Genomic DNA, 21,993 nt, shown 5'->3' with positions numbered 1-21,993 from the left:
ATTGAAGCTCTCCGGGCAGGCTTGCATTTTCATATGAAGGGTCCCTCTGCATCCAGTTATGCATGTTCTCCAAACGACAGAAAGATATCCTGCCACGTGTTCTAGAAACATCTGTTATCTGGTGTCCAGCAAGAAGGAAGGGAGGGAAGAATTTCATGAGATTACAAATTGGGAGACTTTCCAAACCACTTAAAGTAGCCACTGTCCAGAAGATAGCCAACTTAGCTACAATAAGCGAGGAAAAACTTTGTAAACCAAAGTGTGGCTCTGATATCTCTATAGAAACTGGCGGAAGGGATGAAGATCTAATTCTACTGGACGTTTCTCCACAATGAAGGAGAGAATGAGTTTTTACCAAACTTAATACTTGATTAAAAGGAACTGAAGTATGTCTTCAGAAATATTTCAAATGAGGGGGTGGAGAACAATGGATTTTGCAATAAATTGTGTCAAGACAATTAGGCATTTGAAGGGGGGAAAAATCTGGATTCACACCACACTTTTTACTCTGGAATAAATTCCAACTCAAAGATGTAAATGTAAAGGGTAGAACCATTGAAGTACTAGAAGAAAAATGGGTAGGTGCTTTTATCAACTGGTCATGAAGACCATCCATCCATTCATTTATCCACTTAGCAAATCCTTACTCAAACACGGTGTCTATTCTGTGCCAGCACTGTTTCAGGTGCTGGGAATACATCCGTGAACAAAAAGAGAAGAGTGCCTGCCGACCTGGAGCTAACATTTTAGTTACAGAGGGAAAGACAATAAACAATCGAAATCAATCAATCAGTATGTTTGAAGTTGAAAAGTGCTATGCAAGAAAAGGAAGGAGGGTCTAGAGTATGGAAAGGAAAGGTGCAAAATTGAAAGGGTGGATCAGAATTGGCTTCACTAAGGTAACATTTGTTTTTTTTTAAGATTTTATCTATTTATTTGACAGAGAGAGAGAGCAAGAACAAGCAGGGGGAGCGGCAGGCAGAGGGAAAGGGAGAAGCAGGCTCCTAGAGGATCGGGGAGCCCAATGTGGGGCTCGATCCCAGGACCCCGGGATCATGACCCGAGCTGAAGGCAGACACCCAACCGACTGAGACACCCAGGCGGCCCACTAAGGTAACATTTGAAGCAAAGATAAAAGAAGGAGTAAACCCTGTGGATATCTGGGCGGAAAGTGTGTCAGAAAGACTGAAACCTATCTGCCATGTTCTAAGAACCGCAAGAAGGCCAGTATTGCTGAAACCAAGTGAAGGAGCACAAGAGTAGGAAGAGAGGATTCTAAGTAGCAGAGGGGCCAGATCCTGTAGATGTTAGTAGACAGTGGTGAAGCCTTTACCTTTGTTAGGAAAAATAATTTTCCTTCTAGCCTTCTAAATTCTTGGCTGAGGACACATTCCCTCACCCCATAATAAAAGACAGATGAACCAGAGAAAAACAAGGTTAATAACATGTATACCTCTAATCTGCTTGGGAGAGACCCAGGAAATCTGAATAACTCCCTGAAATGGCCCTAGCCATCATCTTAAGTAGCATCTTCAGCTAACAACAAAAGAAAAATGTTGGGGATGGGGGAGTCCGTTATGGGAGGGGAGCAGGCGATGTACAGGAAACAAGGGTAAGGTTGTTATGCAGATTTAAGTCATTACCTTCTCCATTGATAAGAGTTTCTAGAGATTTAGAGTCACCCTCTTCCTCGTCCACAGAGGGAGACACCCTAACGAACGGATAGTCCCTTATAAATGTTAATATGTCCTATGAAAAGGCAACTTCTACTTGGGTTTTTAGAGCTTCTCCTGAGTTTGGAGTTCTTAAAAAATAATCATCTTAAAATAACCCTTTTGCCAAAGAGGCATATTTGGGGGTGGCAAATTCTGCTCCTTCACCTTTTACTGGGATTGAAATCAAGAGCCACTGGTGAGCCGCGAGCAGAGGAGTGACTTACCTGTCTTACCTCCTAACAGTATCACATTGGCTGCTCTGTCCAGGATGCACTGTAGAGAGCGAGGGTGAAAGCAGGGAGACCAATGAGAAGACTATTGTGATAGGGCCTGGGATGGAGACAGCAGTGGAGGTGGTGAGAAGTTACTATGTTCTGGATATATTTTGAAGGTTGAAGCAAAAGGACTTTCTTTTTTTTTTTTTATTCATGAGAGACAGAGTGAGAGAGAAAGGCAGAGGGAGAAACAGGCTCCCAAGGAGCAGGGAGCCCGATGCGGGACTCGATCCCAGGACCCTGAGATCATGACCTGAGCCGAAGGCAGATGCTTAACCATCTGAGCCACCCAGGCGCCCGCAAAAGGACTTTCTGACACAAAATCCAGATGGCATGAATGAAAAGACTGATTGATTGGACTGCAAGAGCATTCATTCATTCTCAAACGTCTTTGACGGGCTCATTCTTTCCCAGTAGGTCTTTAAATATTGGAGTTTCTTCAGTCTTGTTGCTAGACCCTCTCGTCTTTTCATTCTATTCTCACTCCTTAGGCAATCGTATCCATTACCCAAGTGTCCACTACAATAAATACCCTTCCATCTCCTGGATTTATATTTCCACACCAGATCTCTCACTTGAGCTCCTCAACCTGCATGTCCAACTTCCTGTCACACATTACCCCTTAGCTGCCTCAAGTTTATTAATTCATTCCCTTGCTGAATATTTATCGGATACCTACTACTATGCATTAGTCACCAAGATTGGACCTGTATTGTTGGGGATGAAAAATTTCCTCTGTTCTTCAAGGTTTTTCTGGCTGGTCCAAGAATTAAATTGACATGAGACAGATTAACAGGAGAAAATCGAATTTAATTATGTACCTACAGGGAATCCACAAAAAACATGAGAGATTCCAAAGACAGTCAGGAAAAGTGAAGTAGGTATGTCATTCTAGACTAAGGAGAAGGCAGTAGGGGCCTGGGGCTTCAAAGGGAAGGCAGGCAGTTCACAAGAAGATGAAAAAGAGCAAATGTTCGGTAAACAAATGTTTGCCGGGCTATACAGAAACAGTGGGACACAGAAGAATTCTAACAGACTTTGCTAAATTTTTTCCTGTCTACACCTAGTTCATGTTATACTACAGTTACCTATGGTGATAGCCCCCTCTCTGGAGCAGGTCCTCTATCTAGATTCTTTTAGGCAGTTAAGGGGCAAAAAGAAAAACTTCCTGAGTCCTCTGTTTTTTCAAAAATAATCAGCCTGGGGTACCTGGCTGGCTCAATCCGTAGAGCATGCGACTCTTGATCTCAGGGTCCTGACTTCAAGCCCCACATTGGACATATTTTTCTACTTAAAAAAAAAATTATCAGCCCAAAGTAACCCACATGCCAGAGACACACATTTTGGGGTGGCACATTTTGCTCCCCTACAGTATACAGTGGTGAATAAAATGGACTTTGTCCCTGCCCTCATGAAACTTATGTTTTACTTGGTGTGTGTGCGTGTGTGTGTGTGTGTGTGTGTGTGTGTGTGTGAGAGAGAGAGAGAGAGAATAGATGAGAAAATAAAAAGTGAAAACCGCTATGAAGAACACAAGTTGCAGTGATAGAGAATTTTTTTTAAAGTATGTGTGTGCAAGGGGAGGAAACCTATTTACAATAGCCAGGGAAGATCTCTCTGAGGCAGAGACGTGGAAGCTGAGAGTTCTCAATGATGAGAAGCAACCACCCGTAGAAAGAACTGTAGGAAGAACATTATAGATAGCAGCCACAGCATGTGCAAAGGCCCTGCTGAGGAAAAGAATTTGATGTGCTTAAAGAACTTAAATGAAGCCACTTTGACTGGCACATGGGGGTTAAGGAAACCAATGACAAGTGGCGTCAGTTGGAAGACTGGGGAAGTGTCAGATCACCCAGGACCTTGCAAGTCCTGCCTGAGATTTGGGGGATTTATACTAAGAGCAATAGGAAGCTTTAATCCAGGAGAAAAACTTGAGCTGATTTGTATTTTTGGAAGATCACTCTGGCAGCTGAGGAGAGAACGAGTTAGTTATAAAAGGGGCAGGCACAGAGGCTGGAAAACCACTTAGGAGTTTAACGCAGGATTCGGAGCAAGACAGGACACAGCTTACATTAGGGTAGTAGTTGTGGAGATAGAAAAACATGGACAGATGAGAAAGCTGGTTAGGAAGTAGAAACAATGCAGAATAGCCTACCTAAGAACTAGACTCTGGTGCTGAGATGCCTGGTTTGAAGCCAGGCTTTGCCACTTCCAAGCTGTATGAATATTTTTTTTTTAAAGATTTTATTTATTTATTTGAGAGAGAGAATGAGATAGAGAGCATGAGAGGGGGGAGGGTCAGAGAGAGAGGCAGACTCCCTGCTGAGCAGGGAGCCCTACGTGGGACTCGATCCCGGGACTCCAGGATCATGACCTGAGCCGAAGGCAGTCGCTTAACCAACTGAGCCACCCAGGCGCCCCAAACAGATAAATCTTTTTAAAAAATCAGAATAAAAATGGGCAGAGGACTTGAACAGACATTTTCCAAAGAAGATGTACAAATAGACAACAGACACATGAAAAGATGTTCAATATCACTCATCATCAGGGAAATGCAAATCACAACCAAATGAGATATTATCTTACACCTGTTAGAATGGGTACTATCAAAAAGACAAGAAATAATAAGTGTGGGCCAGGATATAGAGAAAAGGGAACCCTTGAGCACTGTTGGTGGGGATGTAAATTGGTGCAGCCACTGTGGAAAATAGTACAGAGGTCCCTCAAAAAATTAAAAATAGAATGACCATATGATCTGCAATTTCGTTTCTAGGAGTTTATCCAAAGGAAATGAACACACTAATTTGAAAAGATATAGCTCCCCCTCTGATGTTCACTGAAGCATTATTTGCAATAACCAAGATACAAAAGCAACCCAAATATCCATCAATGGATGAATGGATAAAGAAAATGTGGTATATTTACAATGGAATATTATTTAGCCTTAATAAAGAAGGAAATCTTGCCGTTTGTAACAACATGGATGGATCTTGAAGGCTAAGTGAAGTAAGTCAGACAAGAAAGACAACCATATCATCTCACTTATATGTGGAATGAAAAACAAAAAACAAAAAACAAAAAAAAACACACTAAAACAATGCAATAACAAAAAATTGAGTTCATGAATACAGAGGACATATTAGTGGTTGCCAGAGGTAGGAACGTGGGGGTGGGCAAAATGGGTGAAGGGGGTTAAAAAGTGCAAATTTGTAGCTATAAAATTAAAAAGCCATGGGGATGTAACTTACAGCATGGTGACTATAGTTAATACTGTATTGTATACTTGAAAGTTGCTGAGAGTAAATCTAAAAGTTTTCATCATAAGAAAAAAATTTTTGCAAGGGGCCTGGTGGGCTCTTGATCTTGGGGTTGTGAGTTTGAGCCCCACATTTGGTGTGGAGATTACTTAAAAATAAAATTAAAAAAAAAAAGAAAGAGAAAAAAGAAAAAAAGAAAAAAATTATAACTATGTATGGTGATGGATGTTAACTAGATTTATTGCAGTGATCATTTTGCAATGATTTCTGTAATACAGGGATCTATGTATCCTTTGATAACAAGTTGATATTGGTGCAAAAATATGATTGTCAGGTCAGAAATTCTGTAGTACAAAGGGAAAAACTAAAACTCTTCCCTTTCACTCTATCAGAGTATATGAATTATGAGAATAATTACTCAAAGGGGAAGCTTAACCTTCAAAGTGTTAAACCCGTGAAGTCAAGCTACTTTAATGGCGGTAGGTGTGGATAGAAGGGGAAGATCCAGAGTTCACGATCAACCAGGTGGGGGGTTAGGGGGGAGACAGGACTGTAATACAGTGTGAAAGTGACAAATCAGAAGTAATACATAGAGTACAGTGGGAACATATTCAAGGGACACTTGATCCAACTCTCTGTGTGGGTGTGAGGCAGTGGGATATGTGTAGTGTTGGGGGGCTGTCAGGGAACATACACTGGGAAAAGTAGCTTCCAAATTATGAGCTGAAATACAGGATCAAGATTTCAGCCAAGCAAAAGGTAGGAGAGGGGGTGAGCGTCCGCAGAGCGTACTAGACCTATGAACAGCAAGGATCAATTTGTTCAGAGGCTAGAGAGAATGGCCTCTTCCCATAACTAAAAGTAATTCTCTGGAGCAGGATCAGAGTAATTGTGGGAGTGGAGCTCCATCCACACCAGAAGGTTGATGCCGGGGAGGTGTGTGTTGGAGGTCGCGGGTTAGGTGGAGCAGGCCGTGCTAAGCAAAAATTGGACTTAACCCTTAGGGCAATGGAGAGCCAGCAGGAGAGTTTTTCAATTTTTTACTTCGAGATAATTTTAGATTTACAGAAGTGTTGCAAAAATAGTACATAGAGGTCTCATACACCTTTCGCTGGGCTTCACTTAATGTGAACATCTTACATAACTATGGTACAATGATCAAAGGAAGAAATACGCATCAGTACAATGGTATTAAGCAAACTAAAACTCTATTTGGCTTTCACCAATTTTTTCACTAGTGTCCTTTTTCTGTGCCAGGATCCAATCTAGCCACCCCCCCCCCCGGCCCCGCCACATTACATTGATTTGTGAAGCAAAGGATTATTTATTTATCTATTTATGTTAAGGATTTTATTTATTTATTTGTGCATGCGTGAGAGAGAGATAGCAGGAGAGCACTAGCAGGGGGGAGAGGGAGAAGCAGGCTCCCTGCTGAGCAGGGAGCCCAATGCAGGGCTCCATCCTGGGACCCCAGGATCATGACCTGAGCCAAAGGCAGACACTTCACCAACTGAGCTACCCCGGCGTCCCAGCAAAGGATTTTTTAATTTTAATTTTTGTGAAAATAATCTCTACACCCAATGTGGGGCTTGAACTCATGACCCTGAGACCAAGAGTGGGATGCTCTACCAACTGAGATGGCCAGGCACCCCTGTGCAGCAAAGGATTTTAAGGGGGAGTGTGAAACGATGAGATTTACACTACCAGTTTGAAAGAAACCTATTTAGATTTTGGGGGACCTGGGAAGGAAAAAGTGAGTCAAGGCCGGAGGCCCAAAGGGTAAGCTAGACTGATGCTGTCAGGACACTATGAAAGGTATGATGTGGCCTCTGGGCTGGCACCCTGGCCTACCATGGCACATTAGTACTTTTTTTGATGTTCCAATATGCTGATTTAGAAACATGGCTTAAATAGAGCATGATTTCACTGGGTCACAGTATTCCTTTGTTCCCCTACTGAATTTTGATATGTACACGTCGGAGTGAACTGGAAAGAGGATGGGAACTGTCACTTGGATATCTTTAACTCCAAATGGTTGGAATCGAGGGGGAAAATGTCACTATGAAAGATGAACCATTAAAGACCTAGTTACTGTATTCCTCCATCTTACACATTGTCTGTAGTGCAGCCCAAAGCACCCACTTTTGTGAAGTGCCATTCCTCACATTTCGCTCCTTTTTCAAAGTTGTTTGAGTGACGCTGCATATCACAAATTTCATGGTTGAATCTCTCTGTTAGGAGCTCCTAACTTCAGGTTCATATGCTTCACTCAAGCTTTTACTTGCGGGTTTCATAGTTGATGTAGCTGTCAACTTTCCAGCTACATAAAATGAGTTTATTTCTTTTTTATTACCACTTGGTACTTCCTTTTATTATTATTATTATTTTTAAAGATTTTATTTATTTATTTGAGAGAGAGTGAGAGAGAGAAAGAGCACGAGAGGGGGGAGGGTCAGAGGGAGAAGCAGACTCCCCGCCGAGCAGGGAGCCCGATGCGGGACTCGATCCCGGGACTCGATCCCGGGACTCCAGGATCATGACCCGAGCCGAAGGCAGTCGCTTAACCAACTGAGCCACCCAGGCGCCCCCTTTTATTATTTTTTAAAAGATTTTATTTATTTATCTGAGAGACAGACAGAGAGCAGAGAAGGGAGGTCCCCTCTCCCCACCCCCCCACCAGGGGGTTCGATCCCAGAACCCCGAGACCATGACCTGAGCCAAAGGCAGATGCTTTTTTTTTTTTTTTTTAAGATTTTATTTATTTATTTGACAGAGAGGGAACACCAGGAGGGGGAGTGGGAGAAGGAGAAGCAGGCTTCCTGCAGAGCAGGGAGCCTGATGCGGGGCTCGATCCCAGGACCCTGGGATCATGACCTGAGCCGAAGGCAGACGCTTAACGACTGAGCCACCCAGGCGCGCCCCTAAAGGCAGATGCTTAACCGACTGAGCCACCCAGGTGTCCCTGGCACTTCCTTTTAATTCCATTATATTTCAGAACTAAATTAGACATCAGGGGACCTGCTTCCTAGCCTTGACTTGGTCCTCTATTACTGTGTGACCTTGGACAAGCAAACTAACTACTCTTGGCCTCAGTTATCTCACATAAAATAACTACTCTGCCTACCTTACATGGGCACTGGGAGGATCTATGCAGGAACTATGCAGACTCTACTGCTGTAAATAAAGAGGGATTATCCTGGTTATCTACACTTACTCCCATCTTTTGATTGCATCCTCTTTTGACTTCTATATGAAGTAAAATATATAAAAATGCCACGGCAGTGTAAGTTACATGGCATTCATTCTTCCATCTTTTCATTTATTCTGAATCAATGTATTGTGCTTGCTGGGGAGCAAAATTTGACACCCCAAAATGTGTCTCTTAGGCATGTGGATTATTTTAGTTTGATTCTTTTTCTTTTCAAAAAAAATTTTTAAGTTTTATTTATTTAAATAATCTCTGCACCCAACATGATGGGGCTTGAACTCACGAGCCTGAGATCAAGAGTCGCAGGCTCCTCTGAATGAGCCAGCCAGGCACCCCTAGGCTGATTATTAAGAAACAGAAGAGGGGCTCTTGGGTGGCTAAGTCATTAAGCGTCTGCCATTCGGCTCAGGTCATGATCCCAGGGTCCTGGGATCGAGCCCCCTCATCGGGCTCCCTGCTCCACGGGAAGCCTGCTTCTCCCTCTCCCACTCCCCCTGCTTGGGTTCCTGCTCTCGCTATCTCTCTCTGTCAAATAAATAAATAAATAATCTTTAAAAGAAACAGAAGATTGGGGAAATTTTTCTTTTCTCCTTTTTTCCAGCTTATTTATTTAAGTAATCTTTACACCCAACATAGGGCTTGAATTCAGGACCCTGAGATCAAGAGTTGCATACTCTTCCATCTGAGCCAGCCAGAAGCCCCAGGAAGTTTTTCTTTTTCTTTTTTTTTTTATCTTCCCCTTAACTGCCTAAAAGAATCTTGGGGTGCTGGCGCGAGCCAAGCTACTCATGCTGTTTGACAAGGTCCAAGTATGGGGGACGATCCTGAAAACAGGAGACTCCATAGCTGGTTCCTGCTATTCTCTTTCATTTTGTTTATGGCAATTTTTGTAATTGTGGGAATATTTCTGGGGTTTCATGATAAAGTGACTACTCATCTTAGTTACGCATATCTAAGCAATCATAATGAAACTAATTCCACGAAGAATTAGTTTCTGTAGAACAAAATAACAAGACGGTCACACTCTGCCTAGCACCTTTCTCTTTGCGTACTGTTTTTTAGTTTTCGCAGAAGTCAATAAAGGTCATGTTAACCATTACAAAGGAAAATGAAAGAAGGCTATGTCTGTAGTCCAAAAAATGATCTAAGATTATCTCAATAAATTGTAAAAAAAAACATAATCACGTTATGAAAGTACGGAAAAACAAAAATATCCTAACATATAAATAAAGTTCCTCCGAGGCTGTCAGGAGGAGATGCTTGCAACCTGATCCTGTGTTTGTGTCTCCTCATTCGCCGACGCCGTCCTTTCCTATGAGAGACCCACACCGGCTGGAGCTGGACTCCGGCAGGGTGCCTAGGTGGCTCAGGCAGTGACTCTTGATTTTGGCTCAGGTCATGATCTCAGGGTCATGAGATAGAACCCTGCATGTTGGGCTCTGCACCTGGGTGTGGAGCCTGCTTAAGATTCTCTCTCCCTCTCCCTCTGCACACCTCCCCCCAAAGAATCTAGATAGAGGATCTGTCCCTAGAAAGGGAGCTATAGCGACAGATAACTATAGTATAACAATCTAGGTGTGGCAGACAGAGGAACTTAGCAAAATCTGTTAAAATTCTTTTTTGTGTCCCATTGTTTCTGTATGGCCTGGCAAACATTTGTTTACAAAACATTTGCTCTTTTTCAATTTCTTGTGAATTGCCTGCCTTCCATTTGAAGCCCCAGACCCCTACCCCCTTCTCCTTAGTCCAGAATGACATATATACGTCATTTTTCCTGTTTTTGAAATCTCTCGTTTTGTGGATTCCCCATATGTACATAATTAAATTAGATTTTTCTCCTGTTAATCTGTCTTATGTCAGTGTAATTCTTAGACCAATTAAAAAAACCTTGAAGCATAGAGAAAATTTTTCTTCTCCAATATGCTCTTACCAAGTGCTTGGGTCTGTGCTAGGAATATGGACCTTGAGCGCTTGTTTGGAGGTTCTAGCAGGGGAGCGCAGCTACTCGTATACCCTTGACAGAAGAACGGTCCTCCTCTATCGGGGAAGGTCATCCTCTTCGACCGAGCGTGCAGCTTCAGGAGGGACGCACATGGAGCGGTGAGAGAGGAAGGGGACACCCGCCTAGCTAGCCAGATCAGCCGAATCAACCCTGGCGATCAATGGGGTGACAGATGTCGCAGCCAGATCGCCCTCACATCCTGTGCTAGGAATATGAAGACAAAAAAAGGATCCTGTGCTTAAGGAGCTTACTTTCAGTAGAGGGTGGGAGACAAGTAAGCAAATAAAATGAATAATGTATTCTTCACTTTCCACTAAGATACTCCTAATGGCATAGAAGGGAAAACCCATGTCTCCCCGGAGTTTGGGGCATAACCTACATTAAGAGATTAATTTCTTTGAATTTCATCTCTTTAAAGTTTTTATTTAAGTCCAATTAGTTGAGTGTAATATGAGTTTCAGGTGTACAATATAGTGATTCAACACTTCCATACACCGCCAGGTGCTCAACACACGTGCACTCCTTAATCCCCATCACCTGTTTCCCCATCCCCCCACCCACTTCTCTTATAATCATCAGTTTGTTCTCTATAGTTAAGCCTCTGTTTCTTGGTTTGCCTCTCTCTCGAATTTTATCTTTTAAAAGCCTTGCAAATTTTGCATTCCACACTACAATATAGCTCCACTTGTTTTTTTTTTGTTTTGTTTTTACATATCATCCAACCAAGTGGGGTTTATTCTGGAAATACATGACTGATTCAGCATTTAAATATCAATGTAATGCATCATATTAATAGCCTTAATAAGAAACACTGCCAAAAAATTGGATAAAATTCAATATCTAGTCATGATAAAAACTCTCAACAAACTAGGAAGAGAAAGGAACTTCCTTAACCTGATAAAGGACAAGTATAAAAAAACCTATAGTTTGGGGCCGCCTGTATGGCTCAGTCGGTTAAGCGTCTGCCTTGGTTCAGGTCATGATCCCAGAGTCCTGGGAATGAGCCCTTAAGCGGGCTTCTTGCGGGGAACCTGCTTCTCCCTCTTTCTCTGCCTGTCACTCGCCCTGCTTGTGTGCTTGTGCTCTCTGTCTGTCAAATAAATAAATAAAATCTTTAAGAAAAAAAAGCCTATAGCTGGTATCATACTGCATGGTTAAAAACTGAATGTTTTCCCCTTGAGAAGGAGGACAGGTAAGGATGTCTCCTCTTATTCAATATCCTATTGGAAATCCTATATAGTGCGACAAGGCAAGAACAAGAAATAAAAGGCATAAGAATTGGAAAGGAAGAAATAAAACGGTCCCTAGTTACAGGTGCCAGTCAGGCCTCCCTCTGGAAGAGGTCTTCAAATTGGCGCATGGGGGAGGGGGAGCCTTGGAGTTGGGCAAAGCCAGGCCTGCCTAGTGAATGGCTTGCACATTGGGGGGAGGGGGGAGGTTGGGGGTGGGGAACAGAAGACAACTCCTGGAGCACAAGGAGCACAGAGAATCCACCAGAAGGAGCCGCCTCCATTTCAGGCCCAGCAGGTAGATGGAGCTGGTGACAGTCACTCAGTGGGGACACCGGGAGGGCTGTGTCTTATTGCTGAGAATGGGGACGTAGCCCTCGGTGCTGCTTCGCTTCTTGAGTTTAACAGACACGGCGCGGCGGGGAGCTTTAACCGAATACCCCAAAGTCACAGTTGGAGTTGTGGATGAGGACGGGGATGGGGGCAAAACGGATCAAGAACCGGCTGCTCTTTCCTGCTTCTCTGTCTCCTGCGTCTGCGGAGGGGCGGAGGGGCGGAGGCCCGGCGTCCTGTAGGTGACCCGGGTGGCACACCGGTCCCGGGCAGCCCCGTCGCCCACGGTCCCCACACTCGATGAGCCGCCTGTGCTCGCTCAGTAGGGCGCCCAGTCCCCGCTGCAGTCCCCGCCCGCAGGGCCCTAGAGCAGCCGCTAGACCCCGCGCCCAGGCCTGGGAGGCTGGCGGAGCATCCCGTTTATTTAAACATGTACACTTTTTCAGCCACAGGCTGCTTGGAGAGGGGTAGTAATGTAGTGGTAAAACGCAAGATTTGTATTCAAGCTCTGGTGACTTCTAATCGTGACCGCTCTACCGCTTCCCAGCTCCTCTTTCCTGTTCCTCTTCGCAAAAGTAGTGCCCCTTCTGATCACCTTCTCCTGTTCTCCAAATCTTTACAAGGGCTTCTCCAGTCCGCGTGGTTAAGTTCGTTCTCCCCTCTCTTAAAACGCCCCGGATTCTGATCATTGGTACATTTTCTCCCTGCAACTTTTCCTGCCTCTCTAGTTCAAGAGTTAACTCGCTAAATTCTACAGGCCTCTTCTAACCGCCAGCTCTCTGCCTTTGTTCTGCCTGGAATCGCCGGCTGCCAATCAACAGAGGACGCAGACCTCTCAGAGCGAGGGAACTTGGACAGAATGGCCAGGCGCACTGGGCTCAGCGTAAACAAGTGACCTCTTGTTCTCCAAAGCTCTTGACAGACCAGGAGGAAAAAGGATCAGCTCTTCTACTATCTTTGTTGTATGATACCTACACTACTGCCTGGGTCCAAATACAAGCACTTTGCATTATAGGACAGCACAGGGAGCGGAAGGCGAGGGCGACGAGGGTTCTTACAAGAGGTCGAAAAATAAGATCCTTGCCGCTAAGTGAAACTTTCAAAGACTAAGAGCAACACTTCCCTCTCCCTCCCTCTTCTGTAGCCTTTTTCCCCTCCCCCCTCCTTCCCCAGACCTGCGCTGTCCAATAGAAATGGAAGGCCTTGTGGTATCACTGTGTTGTACACCTGAAACTGATGTAATATTGTGTGTCAGCCACGCTTCAATGAACATATTTAGGATAAGTCCACCTGGCATTCTCTAGGATGTGATTATTGTGGTTTTCTTTTTTTTTTTTTGTGGGTGTGTGGTTTTCTTAAGGTGATTTTTAAGATTTTTCAGATTATCATTGAATCATAATAAACATATTCTGCTTAAGTCATGAATGTAAAATAAAAGTTGTGTCTCCCAGGTAGGAATGATGCCAGAACTTATTTCACATTGAGCGATATATGTATCATCACAGACAACATAAAAATACCGAATAGCTGAACTGGTTAATTGGTAACACTGCATGGCTTTGTTTTGCTGTAGTATTTTTGCAGAGTTTATTTATATTAAAAATTGCTTTAACGAATAAAAAAAGAAATATAATGCGAGCCACGTGTCATTTTAAATGTTCTAGTAGCCACGCTTTATTTTTATTTATTTATGTTAAAGTAGGCTCCACGCCCAACATGGGTTTGAACTCATGATCCTGAGATCAAGAGGCCGGTGCTCTACGGACTGAACCAGCCAGGCGCCCCTAGCAGCCACACTTTAAAAAGAAACAGGCGAGGGGCGCCTGGGTGGCTCAGGCGTTAAGCGTCTGCCTTCGGCTCAGGTCATGATCCCAGGGTCCTGGGATCGAGCCCCACATCCGGCTCCATGCTCTGCGGGGAAGCCTGCTTCTCCCTCTCCCACTTCCCCTGCTTGTGTTCCCTCTCTCGTTGTGTCTCTGTCAAATAAATAAATAAAACATTTAAAAAAAAGAAACAGGTGAAGTTAATTTTTTAAAAAGATTTTATTTATTTATTTGAGAGAGAGAATGAGAGACAGAGAGCACGAGAGGGAAGAGGGCAGAGGGAGAAGCAGACCCCCTGCTGAGCAGGGAGCCCGATGTGGGACTCAAGCCCGGGACTCCAGGATCATGACCTGAGCCGAAGGCAGTCGCTTAACCAACTGAGCCACCCAGGCGCCCAGGTGAATTAATTTTAACAATGTTTTATTTAACGCAACTGACCCAAAATATTACAATTTCAATATGCAATCAACATAAAAATGCAGAGGTTTGCATTCTTTTTTCCAAGCAGTCTCTGATACTGGGTGTGCATTTGACACTTACGGAACATTAATTTTGGACTGGCGGCATTTCAAGCGCCTAATACCCACCATCCTGGACAGCTTGGCCCCGGAATTCCCCCTCGTTCCCCTTCTTGTCCCACCACCCCGCAGGAAGAAGTGAAGATGGTGGGGGGGTGGTAACACTGCTACTTTGGGACTGAGGCAAACTCGGGGAGGACACCTCACCCTGTGAAGTTGTGATGTTGCGATGCTGAGACCTCTCAGCCAGCCTCCCCTGCCCCCCTCCCCCGCTCAGCGAGGAAGCTCCTACCGCAAGAAAGCACCAGGCTGCGGGTGGGGGATGGGGGGAGTGGGAGAGGTGGGGGGGGAGGTGGAAGACGCCGCGCAGAGCCGCACGCATGCGTACTGCGCGCGCTCATAAACGCAGCCTGGCGCCCTAGCAACGGGTTCCAAGCCACTGTCTCGTCGGAATAAGTGGCTTTCCCCGGAGTTCTAGTCCCACCAGTCGGTCTCGGCTTGTCCCCGTCCACGGTTCTTTCTTATCATTTCCGTTTCTCCCCTCCACTGGTTCGATCTCGCCCGAGCCCTGAGCCGGGCTCCCGAAATGAGTACTCGTGGTTTCCGCGTGGGAACCAACCCTTGCCGCCTCAGGCTCGCCCTCCCCGGGCTGAGGTGGCTGCTGGGGCTGGGGCTGTTCCTAGGGCTTCACGCCACCCGCAGCGCGGCCTTCTACCTCCCCGGGTTGGCTCCAGTTAACTTCTGCGAGGCGGCCCGAGAGACTGCAACCTGCAAGGTGAGGGGCAGTGAGATGTGAGGGGAAGGCTTCGGGTAGGGGTATGGGGCACACCGGGGGAGACCACGGTCGCGAGCTCTTTTGCCTCCGACCCAGAATGCCAAAGCCCTCTCTGTGGGTGTGTGTCTCGTCGTCTCTGTCTCTGAGCCTCGCGCTTGGAGGATCCGGACCTCTCTTTTTCTCAGATTCTCTTTCCCTCTCTTTTGGCTCCTCCCCTTACTCTCCGTTCGTCCAACTCCCGCTCAGCTCTTCCTCCGTCCTCATAGCTCCTCCTTCTCCCCCATTTCTCTTGGCTCCCTCCCTTTCATCTCAGCTTTTCCTCTTCTCCTCCCTCTCCGCTCCGCCCCTCCCTTCCCCACTTCCCTCGCGCCCCTCCCCTCCCTCTCCGTTCCGCCCCGCCCTTCCCCACTTCCCTCTCAGCCCCTCCCCTCCCTCTCGGCCCCGCCCCGGTGTCTTGGCCCCGCCCCTTCCGCCTCTCTTCCCCTTAGCCCCGCCCCTTCGTTACGCTCTCCCCTCTAGGTCCCGCCCCTTCTGCCTGACTCCACCCCTCCCTCTTTTCCCTCTGGGGCTCGCCTTCTTGCTTCCTCCTTTCTGGGCGGCTTCTCCACCGCACTTCTTAGCTCCTTCTGTTCCTCCTTCCTCTGAGCTCCTCCCTTTCCTCCCTCCCTATTGGCTGCTCCTCCACCTTTCTTAGCTCCTCCTTTTCTGTCGCAGTTCCTTTCCTTCTTCCTCCTTGGCTCTTTCCTCTCCCTCTCTCCCTCCCTTTCCGATTGTCCTCCTTGTACTCTCTCCCTTTCAGGACTCACACACTCACTGTGGTTTTTTTTTTTTTTTTTTTTAGTTTTTATTTAAATTCCAGTCAGTGCACATACAGTGTTAAATTAGTTTCAGGTGTACAATTTAGTGATTGAACACTTCCATACAAAGACCGGGAGCTCATCACAAGTGCGCTGCTTAATCCGCATCAGCTCTTTCATCCGTCCCCCCACCCACCTCACTGTGGTCTTAGATACACCCCTACCATGTTTCCTTTCTGTCATTCTTCACTCCTCTGGTCTCCTGCTTTTTACCTCTTTAATTCTTGTCAATGCACTTTTGTTTCCCCTGGGCCCTTTACCTGCAAACACCAAGATCTTATTTACCTCTCAGACTTGTGAGAATAAAATGAGACAATGTATGAAAAGCACTGACAACTGTACCTGGCGCTTAGTAAGCTTTCCATAAATGATAACTATTGTCATTATTAGCTTTCTTTAGGCAGAGATTTCTTTTTTTTCTTTAAAGTTTATTTATTTAAGTCATCTCTACACCCAACTGGGGCTCGAACTCAAGACCCCAAAATCAAGAGTCGCATGCTCCTCCCACTGACGCAGCCAGTCGCCCCTGGGCAGAGATTTCTGACCCAATTCCTCTTCTGTGTGTTCCTCAACACCCAATAATTTTCTGACTCCTTTCTTTAGCAGCTTGGTTTCTGTAACTGTAAGCTGAGTCCAAAAAAGGTGTTTTGTTTTGTTTTTTTTTGTAAGTAATCAATTCAAAATATATTAAAGAAGACGACTTGGGCGCCTGGGTGGCTCAGTCGGTTAAGCGTCTGCCTTCAGCTCAGGTCATGATCCTCAGGGTCCTGGGATCCAGTCCCGCATCAGGCTCCCTGCTCAGTGGGGAGCCTGCTTCTCCCTCTCCCTCTGCTGCTCTCCCCTGCTCATGCGCTCTCTCTCTCTCTCTCTCAAAAATAAAAAAAAAAAAAGAGTAAGACTTAATTTTAGGACTCCTCATTGGATGGGGGAGCGTTCTGGCATAAGGCACCACAAAGGCACTGGGAAGTTGAGAAGAGTGCTGGGTGTGGTTTAACTATAGACTTAACCAACTTGAAAGTTCCAGGGTTTTTTAAAGGCCAGTTTTAGGGGCAGCAAGTTTGCTCTTAAAACCTGGAACTTGCCTTTTCCTGTGTGAAGTTTTTTTTTTTTTTTTTTTTTTTTAAAGATTTTATTTATTTATTTGAGACAGAGAGAATGAGAGAGACAGAGAGCACATGACAGGGGGAAGGGTCAGAGGGAGAAGCAGACCCCCTGCTGAGCAGGGAGCCCGATGCGGGACTCGATCCCGGGACTCCAGGATCATGACCCCAGCCGAAGGCAGTCGCTCAACCAACTGAGCCACCCAGGCGCCCTCCTGTGTGAAGTTTTGATAGTAATGTTTTGAGCCAACATCTTGCCAAACACATGTAAGAAATGGCATTTACAAAATATTTTTATGTCTGCCTTTTCTCTGGTAATACCTCATCCTGGATCTCTCTATTTCATCAGGCTTCCTAGCAAAGAAACATGATCTTTAACCATAACAAATGTCTGGAACTTCTTTTCCATAAGCTCTTTTCTTTTTAGGCTGTTATTGCATCCCTACATGTGTTCTACTTTTTATTCTGAGATTTCATCTTCTGTCTTTTGGTGAGTCTCTCATTTTTAGGTTTAACGCTCTAAACTTACTTCATTTGGTAGCATCCAGCCCCTTGATTTTTTTTTTTTTTTTAGTTTTAAAATTTTTGCTATTACAAAAGCAGTGGCATGCATCATACATGGTTAGAAAATGCAGGTAGGCAAAAAATAAGAAAAACATTTCTAATAACTAGAGAATTACCACTCTTGATATCTTAGCATATATTCTAGATTTTTTCCTACACATACTCATACCCGCATGTGTATTTTTAATAGACTTTTTAGATTTTTTTAGAGCAGTTTTAGGTTCACAGCAAAATTGAGCAGAAAATAGAGTTCCCATATACCCCTGCTCCCACACATGCATAGCTTTCTTCATCGACATCCCTCACCAGAGTGTTACATTCCTTACAGTTGATGAACCTAGATTGACACATCATTCCCACCCAAAGCCCATAGTTCATATTACACTTCACCCTTGGTCATTCTGTGAGTTTGGAGGAATGTGTAATGACATGTATCCATCATTATAATATCATATAGAATAATTTCACTGCTTTATACATTCTCTATGTTCTCTGCTATTCATCCACCCCTCTCTTAATCCCTGGCAACCACTGATCTATCTACTGTCTTCATAGTTTTATCTTTTCCAGACTGTCATATAGTTGGAATCCTACAGTATGTAGACTTCTCAGACTTGCTTCTTTCACTTAGTAATATGCATTTAGGGTTCCTCGGTGTCTTTTCATGGCTTAATAGTTCATTGTTTTTCAGTTTTGAATAATATTCCATTATCTGGATGTACCACAATTCATTTATATATTCACCTACTAAAGACATCTTGGTTGCTTCCAAGTTTTCACAATGATGAACAAAGCTGCTATAGACATTGTGCAGGTTTTCGTGTAGACTTATGTTTTCAACTCCTTTAGGAAAATACCAAGGAGTATCATTGCTAGATTGTATACTAAGAGTATGTTTAGTTTTTTAAGAAACTGCCAAGCTGTCTTCCAAAGTGGCTATATCATTTTGCATTCCCACTAGCAATGAATGAAAGTCCATATGCATTTTTTACCGACATAAAATCGTGGTATTCATGTTATTTTGTAACCTGCACTTTTCTTTCTTTTTTAATCAATATCTTGTTTCTTTCCTTTTTTAAAAAAGATTTTAAAAATTTATTTGTGAGAGAGAGAGAGAGAGCACAAGCAGAGGGAGCAGCAGGCAGAGGGAGAAGCAGGCTCCCTGCTTAGCAAGGAGCCCCATGCAGGACTGGATTCCAGGATCCTGTGATCATGACCTGAGCCTGAGCCGAAGGCAGATGCTTAACCATCCCATAACCTGCACTTTTCTATTAACAACTCTATCTTTCCACATCAATACATTTTTATCTCATGTATTACCAAGTTCATAGTCAGATTTCCCTAGTTATCCCTGAAATAACCAAACCAGAATCCAATCTAGGACCACAAATTGCATCTCTTTATTGTAGTCTATGGTTCTTTGAATCAAGCACAGTCCCTGCTTTTTTTTTTTTTTTCATAACATTAACTTATAAAAGGGATCAGTCTGTTTTTCTTGTGCAAGTCCTCCTGGACTTGTCTCTTTGCTGCCTTTTGATGGCATGTAGATTGGTTTAATAGTTAAACTTGAACCCTTTGGAGAGTAATTTGAAATATATATCAAAGTCTACAAAAATGTTCATCCCCCTGATTGTAATGATCTCACTTAGAATAATATACAAGGATATGGACAGATAAGAGGTTTTTCTCTGTGAAGGTCTCATCTACCTGGGTCTTTTAGTCACATAGTACCCCTCCCTGGAGAGCACCAATATCATCAGTTTCTCATGTATCCTGCTAGGGATTTCATGAATAAATGAACAAATAAGTATTTATATCATTTTTGCCTTTTTTTTTTTTTTTTACACAAATGGGAGCATACTGTTCTCATCTTCAGGTGCCTTTATCATTTAACAATATAGCTTAGAGATCATTTTATATCATCGTATAAAGAACATCCTTGTTCTTTTTTAATGGTATAGCATTCTATTATAAGAATGTGCTATACTTAATTTACATAGTCCCTTATTTATGTATTTAGCTTGTTTCTATTCTCTTGATCTTACCAAACATTGTTGCATATGAGAATATCTATAGAATAAATTCCTAGGACTGGAATTGCTGGGTCAAAGAATATATGCACTTAACAATTTTGATATCCTCAAATTGCTTTCCATGGAGGTTGCATTAATTTACACTCTTAAATCAGGAAACTAGTCCCTTGTCTGTGACATCCTTTTCCCAAGTTTGTCAGTTGTCTTTTGGTTTTGCTTATTGTGTTTTGTTTTTGCTTTTGTTTTTTCACCATTTAGAAAAATTGGCTTTTATTCTAATATATCAAAAATTTTTTTGGTTTCTGACTTTTTTGCCCTGTTTTGAAAGGTCTTTTTTTTTTTTTTAAAGATTTTATTTATTTATTTGAGAGAGAGAATGAGAGAGAGCATGAGAGGGAAGAGGGTCAGAGGACGAAGCAGACCCCCTGCCGAGCAGGGAGCCCGATGCGGGACTCGATCCAGGGACTCCAGGATCATGACCTGAGCCGAAGGCAGTTGCTTAACCAACTGAGCCACCCAGGTGCCCCCTGTTTTGAAAGGTCTTAACCAAGCCAGCCAAGATTATAAAATAATTCTCCCATGGTTTCTTCTATTATTTTTATGGTTTAAATTTTATGGTTTAAATTTTAACAAATAAGATTGAGATTTCCTGGTGTAATGTATGAGGTAAGTATCCAGCTTAACTTTTTTCCCCCCTAGATTGCTGACCAGTTCTCTTAACAGTATTATTGAAGAATTTATCTTTTCTCCACTTGATTTGTGAAACCATTAAGATTCTTTTAATTATAGTAAGCTCCAGATATGCATTTTAAAATATAGTTCAAATCTTATATACGTTGTGTTTTGGGATTCTAGATGAGAGCTATTATCCTTAATTATCTGCTGTCCTTTTAGAAACTTTTCTCTGGGGCACCTGGGTGGCTCAGATGGTTAAGCGTCTGCCTTCGGCTCAGGTAATGATCCCAGGGTCCTGGGATCGAGCCCCACATCGGGCTCCTGGCTCAGCGGGGAGTCTGCTTCTCCCTCTTCCTCTGCTTCTCCCACTGCTCATGCTCTCTCTCTCTATATATCTCTGTGTCTCAAATGAATAAATAAAATCTTTAAAAAAAATGAAAAAAAAAAACTTTTCTCTGTTCACCTTTATAAAACTCTGATATATGTTGCTACTGCTAAATTTCTGATTAGATTTCATTAAGTGCAGATACAATACTCTTACAGAGTTAGAGTAAGGTTGTTTATATTTGTTGCCAAACTTGATGATTTCCTACATCCTCTTTAAAAAAAAACAAAACTAACCATGTGGCAAAGATGATAGCAGATGTTCAATTAAAAAAACAGTTTATGGAATTTTGAACAAGAATAAAGTGTTTACCCAAGTTCTGCTGTTCTAGTGGTTTTAAAAATCCTATCTTGGGCACCTGGGTGGCTCAGTCAATTAGGCGTCTGACTCTTGATCTCAGCTCAGGTCTTGATCTCAGGGTTGTGAGTTCAAGTCCTGTGTTGTGCTCCACGCTGGGCATAGAGCCTACTTAAAAAAAATCCTATCTTGTAAATTATCAACAACACAGCTGAGATCCAGGGAAGTAAGCAGAAGTATTCTGTGAAAAGCCAGAATAGATGTCCTAATGTTCATGCACTAACTCTCATGCTCTCAGCCTTTTTGATATAGTTTTAACAAATCTGTGATTCATTCCACAAATTGAGGGCTTGCTCTCTAGCAGATTGGGGGTGGGGAAGAAGGGAGAAGAGGCATCTCAACAACTGACAATTGAAAAGAAAGACCTAGGGCGCCTGGGTGGCTCAGTTGGTTAAGCGACTGCCTTCGGCTCAGGTCATGATCCTGGAGTCCCTGGATCGAGTCCCTGGATCGAGTCCCGCATCGGGCTCCCTGCTCGGCAGGGAGTCTGCTTCTCCCTCTGACCCTCCCGACCCTCCCCCTTCTCATGTGCTCTCTCTCTCAGTCTCTCTCTCTCAAATAAATAAATAAATAAAATCTTAAAAAAAAAAAAAGACCTAAAATCTACACAAAGAAGTTGAAGTTCTTTGGTAGGGGTGAGAGGTGTGGGTAGTAGGGATGTGGGTAGCATCTATTGCAATGTAGTTTTGGGGCAAATAATTCTCACTTAGTTTGATACTGAGAATGTCACAGAGTCAAAGCTGGTGCAAGGATTGATGTTCAAAATGACCCTGAGCCATCAAGGAAGGTTGAATTGTGATCACCGTGTTCTGTTTAAGATAGGAAAGAGTGAAGTGTATTTTAGAATGATTCTTACAAAAACGGCTAAAATAATACAAGGAGAGCTC

General features: G+C 43.6%; 1 protein-coding gene across 1 annotated transcript in view; it reads left to right on the top strand.

Moving 5' to 3' along the window:
* Window positions 1-14,746: 14,746 nt before the first annotated feature.
* Window positions 14,747-21,993, top strand: part of LOC102734313 (transmembrane 9 superfamily member 2-like) — a 76,671-nt gene continuing 69,424 nt past the window's right edge. Inside the window, exon 1 of the mRNA XM_081809405.1 lies at window positions 14,747-15,135. Within this exon, the coding sequence (XP_081665531.1) occupies window positions 14,947-15,135 (189 nt within the window). The 5' untranslated portion in view covers window positions 14,747-14,946. The remainder of the gene's footprint in view (window positions 15,136-21,993) is intronic.

The sequence above is a fragment of the Leptonychotes weddellii genome, chromosome X, assembly GCF_054177405.1.
Source record: "Leptonychotes weddellii isolate Sample4059 chromosome X, ASM5417740v2, whole genome shotgun sequence".
Taxonomy (NCBI): Eukaryota; Metazoa; Chordata; class Mammalia; order Carnivora; family Phocidae; genus Leptonychotes; species Leptonychotes weddellii.
Note: the sequence above shows the minus strand (reverse complement) of the source record. Positions and strands in the feature narration are given on the sequence as shown.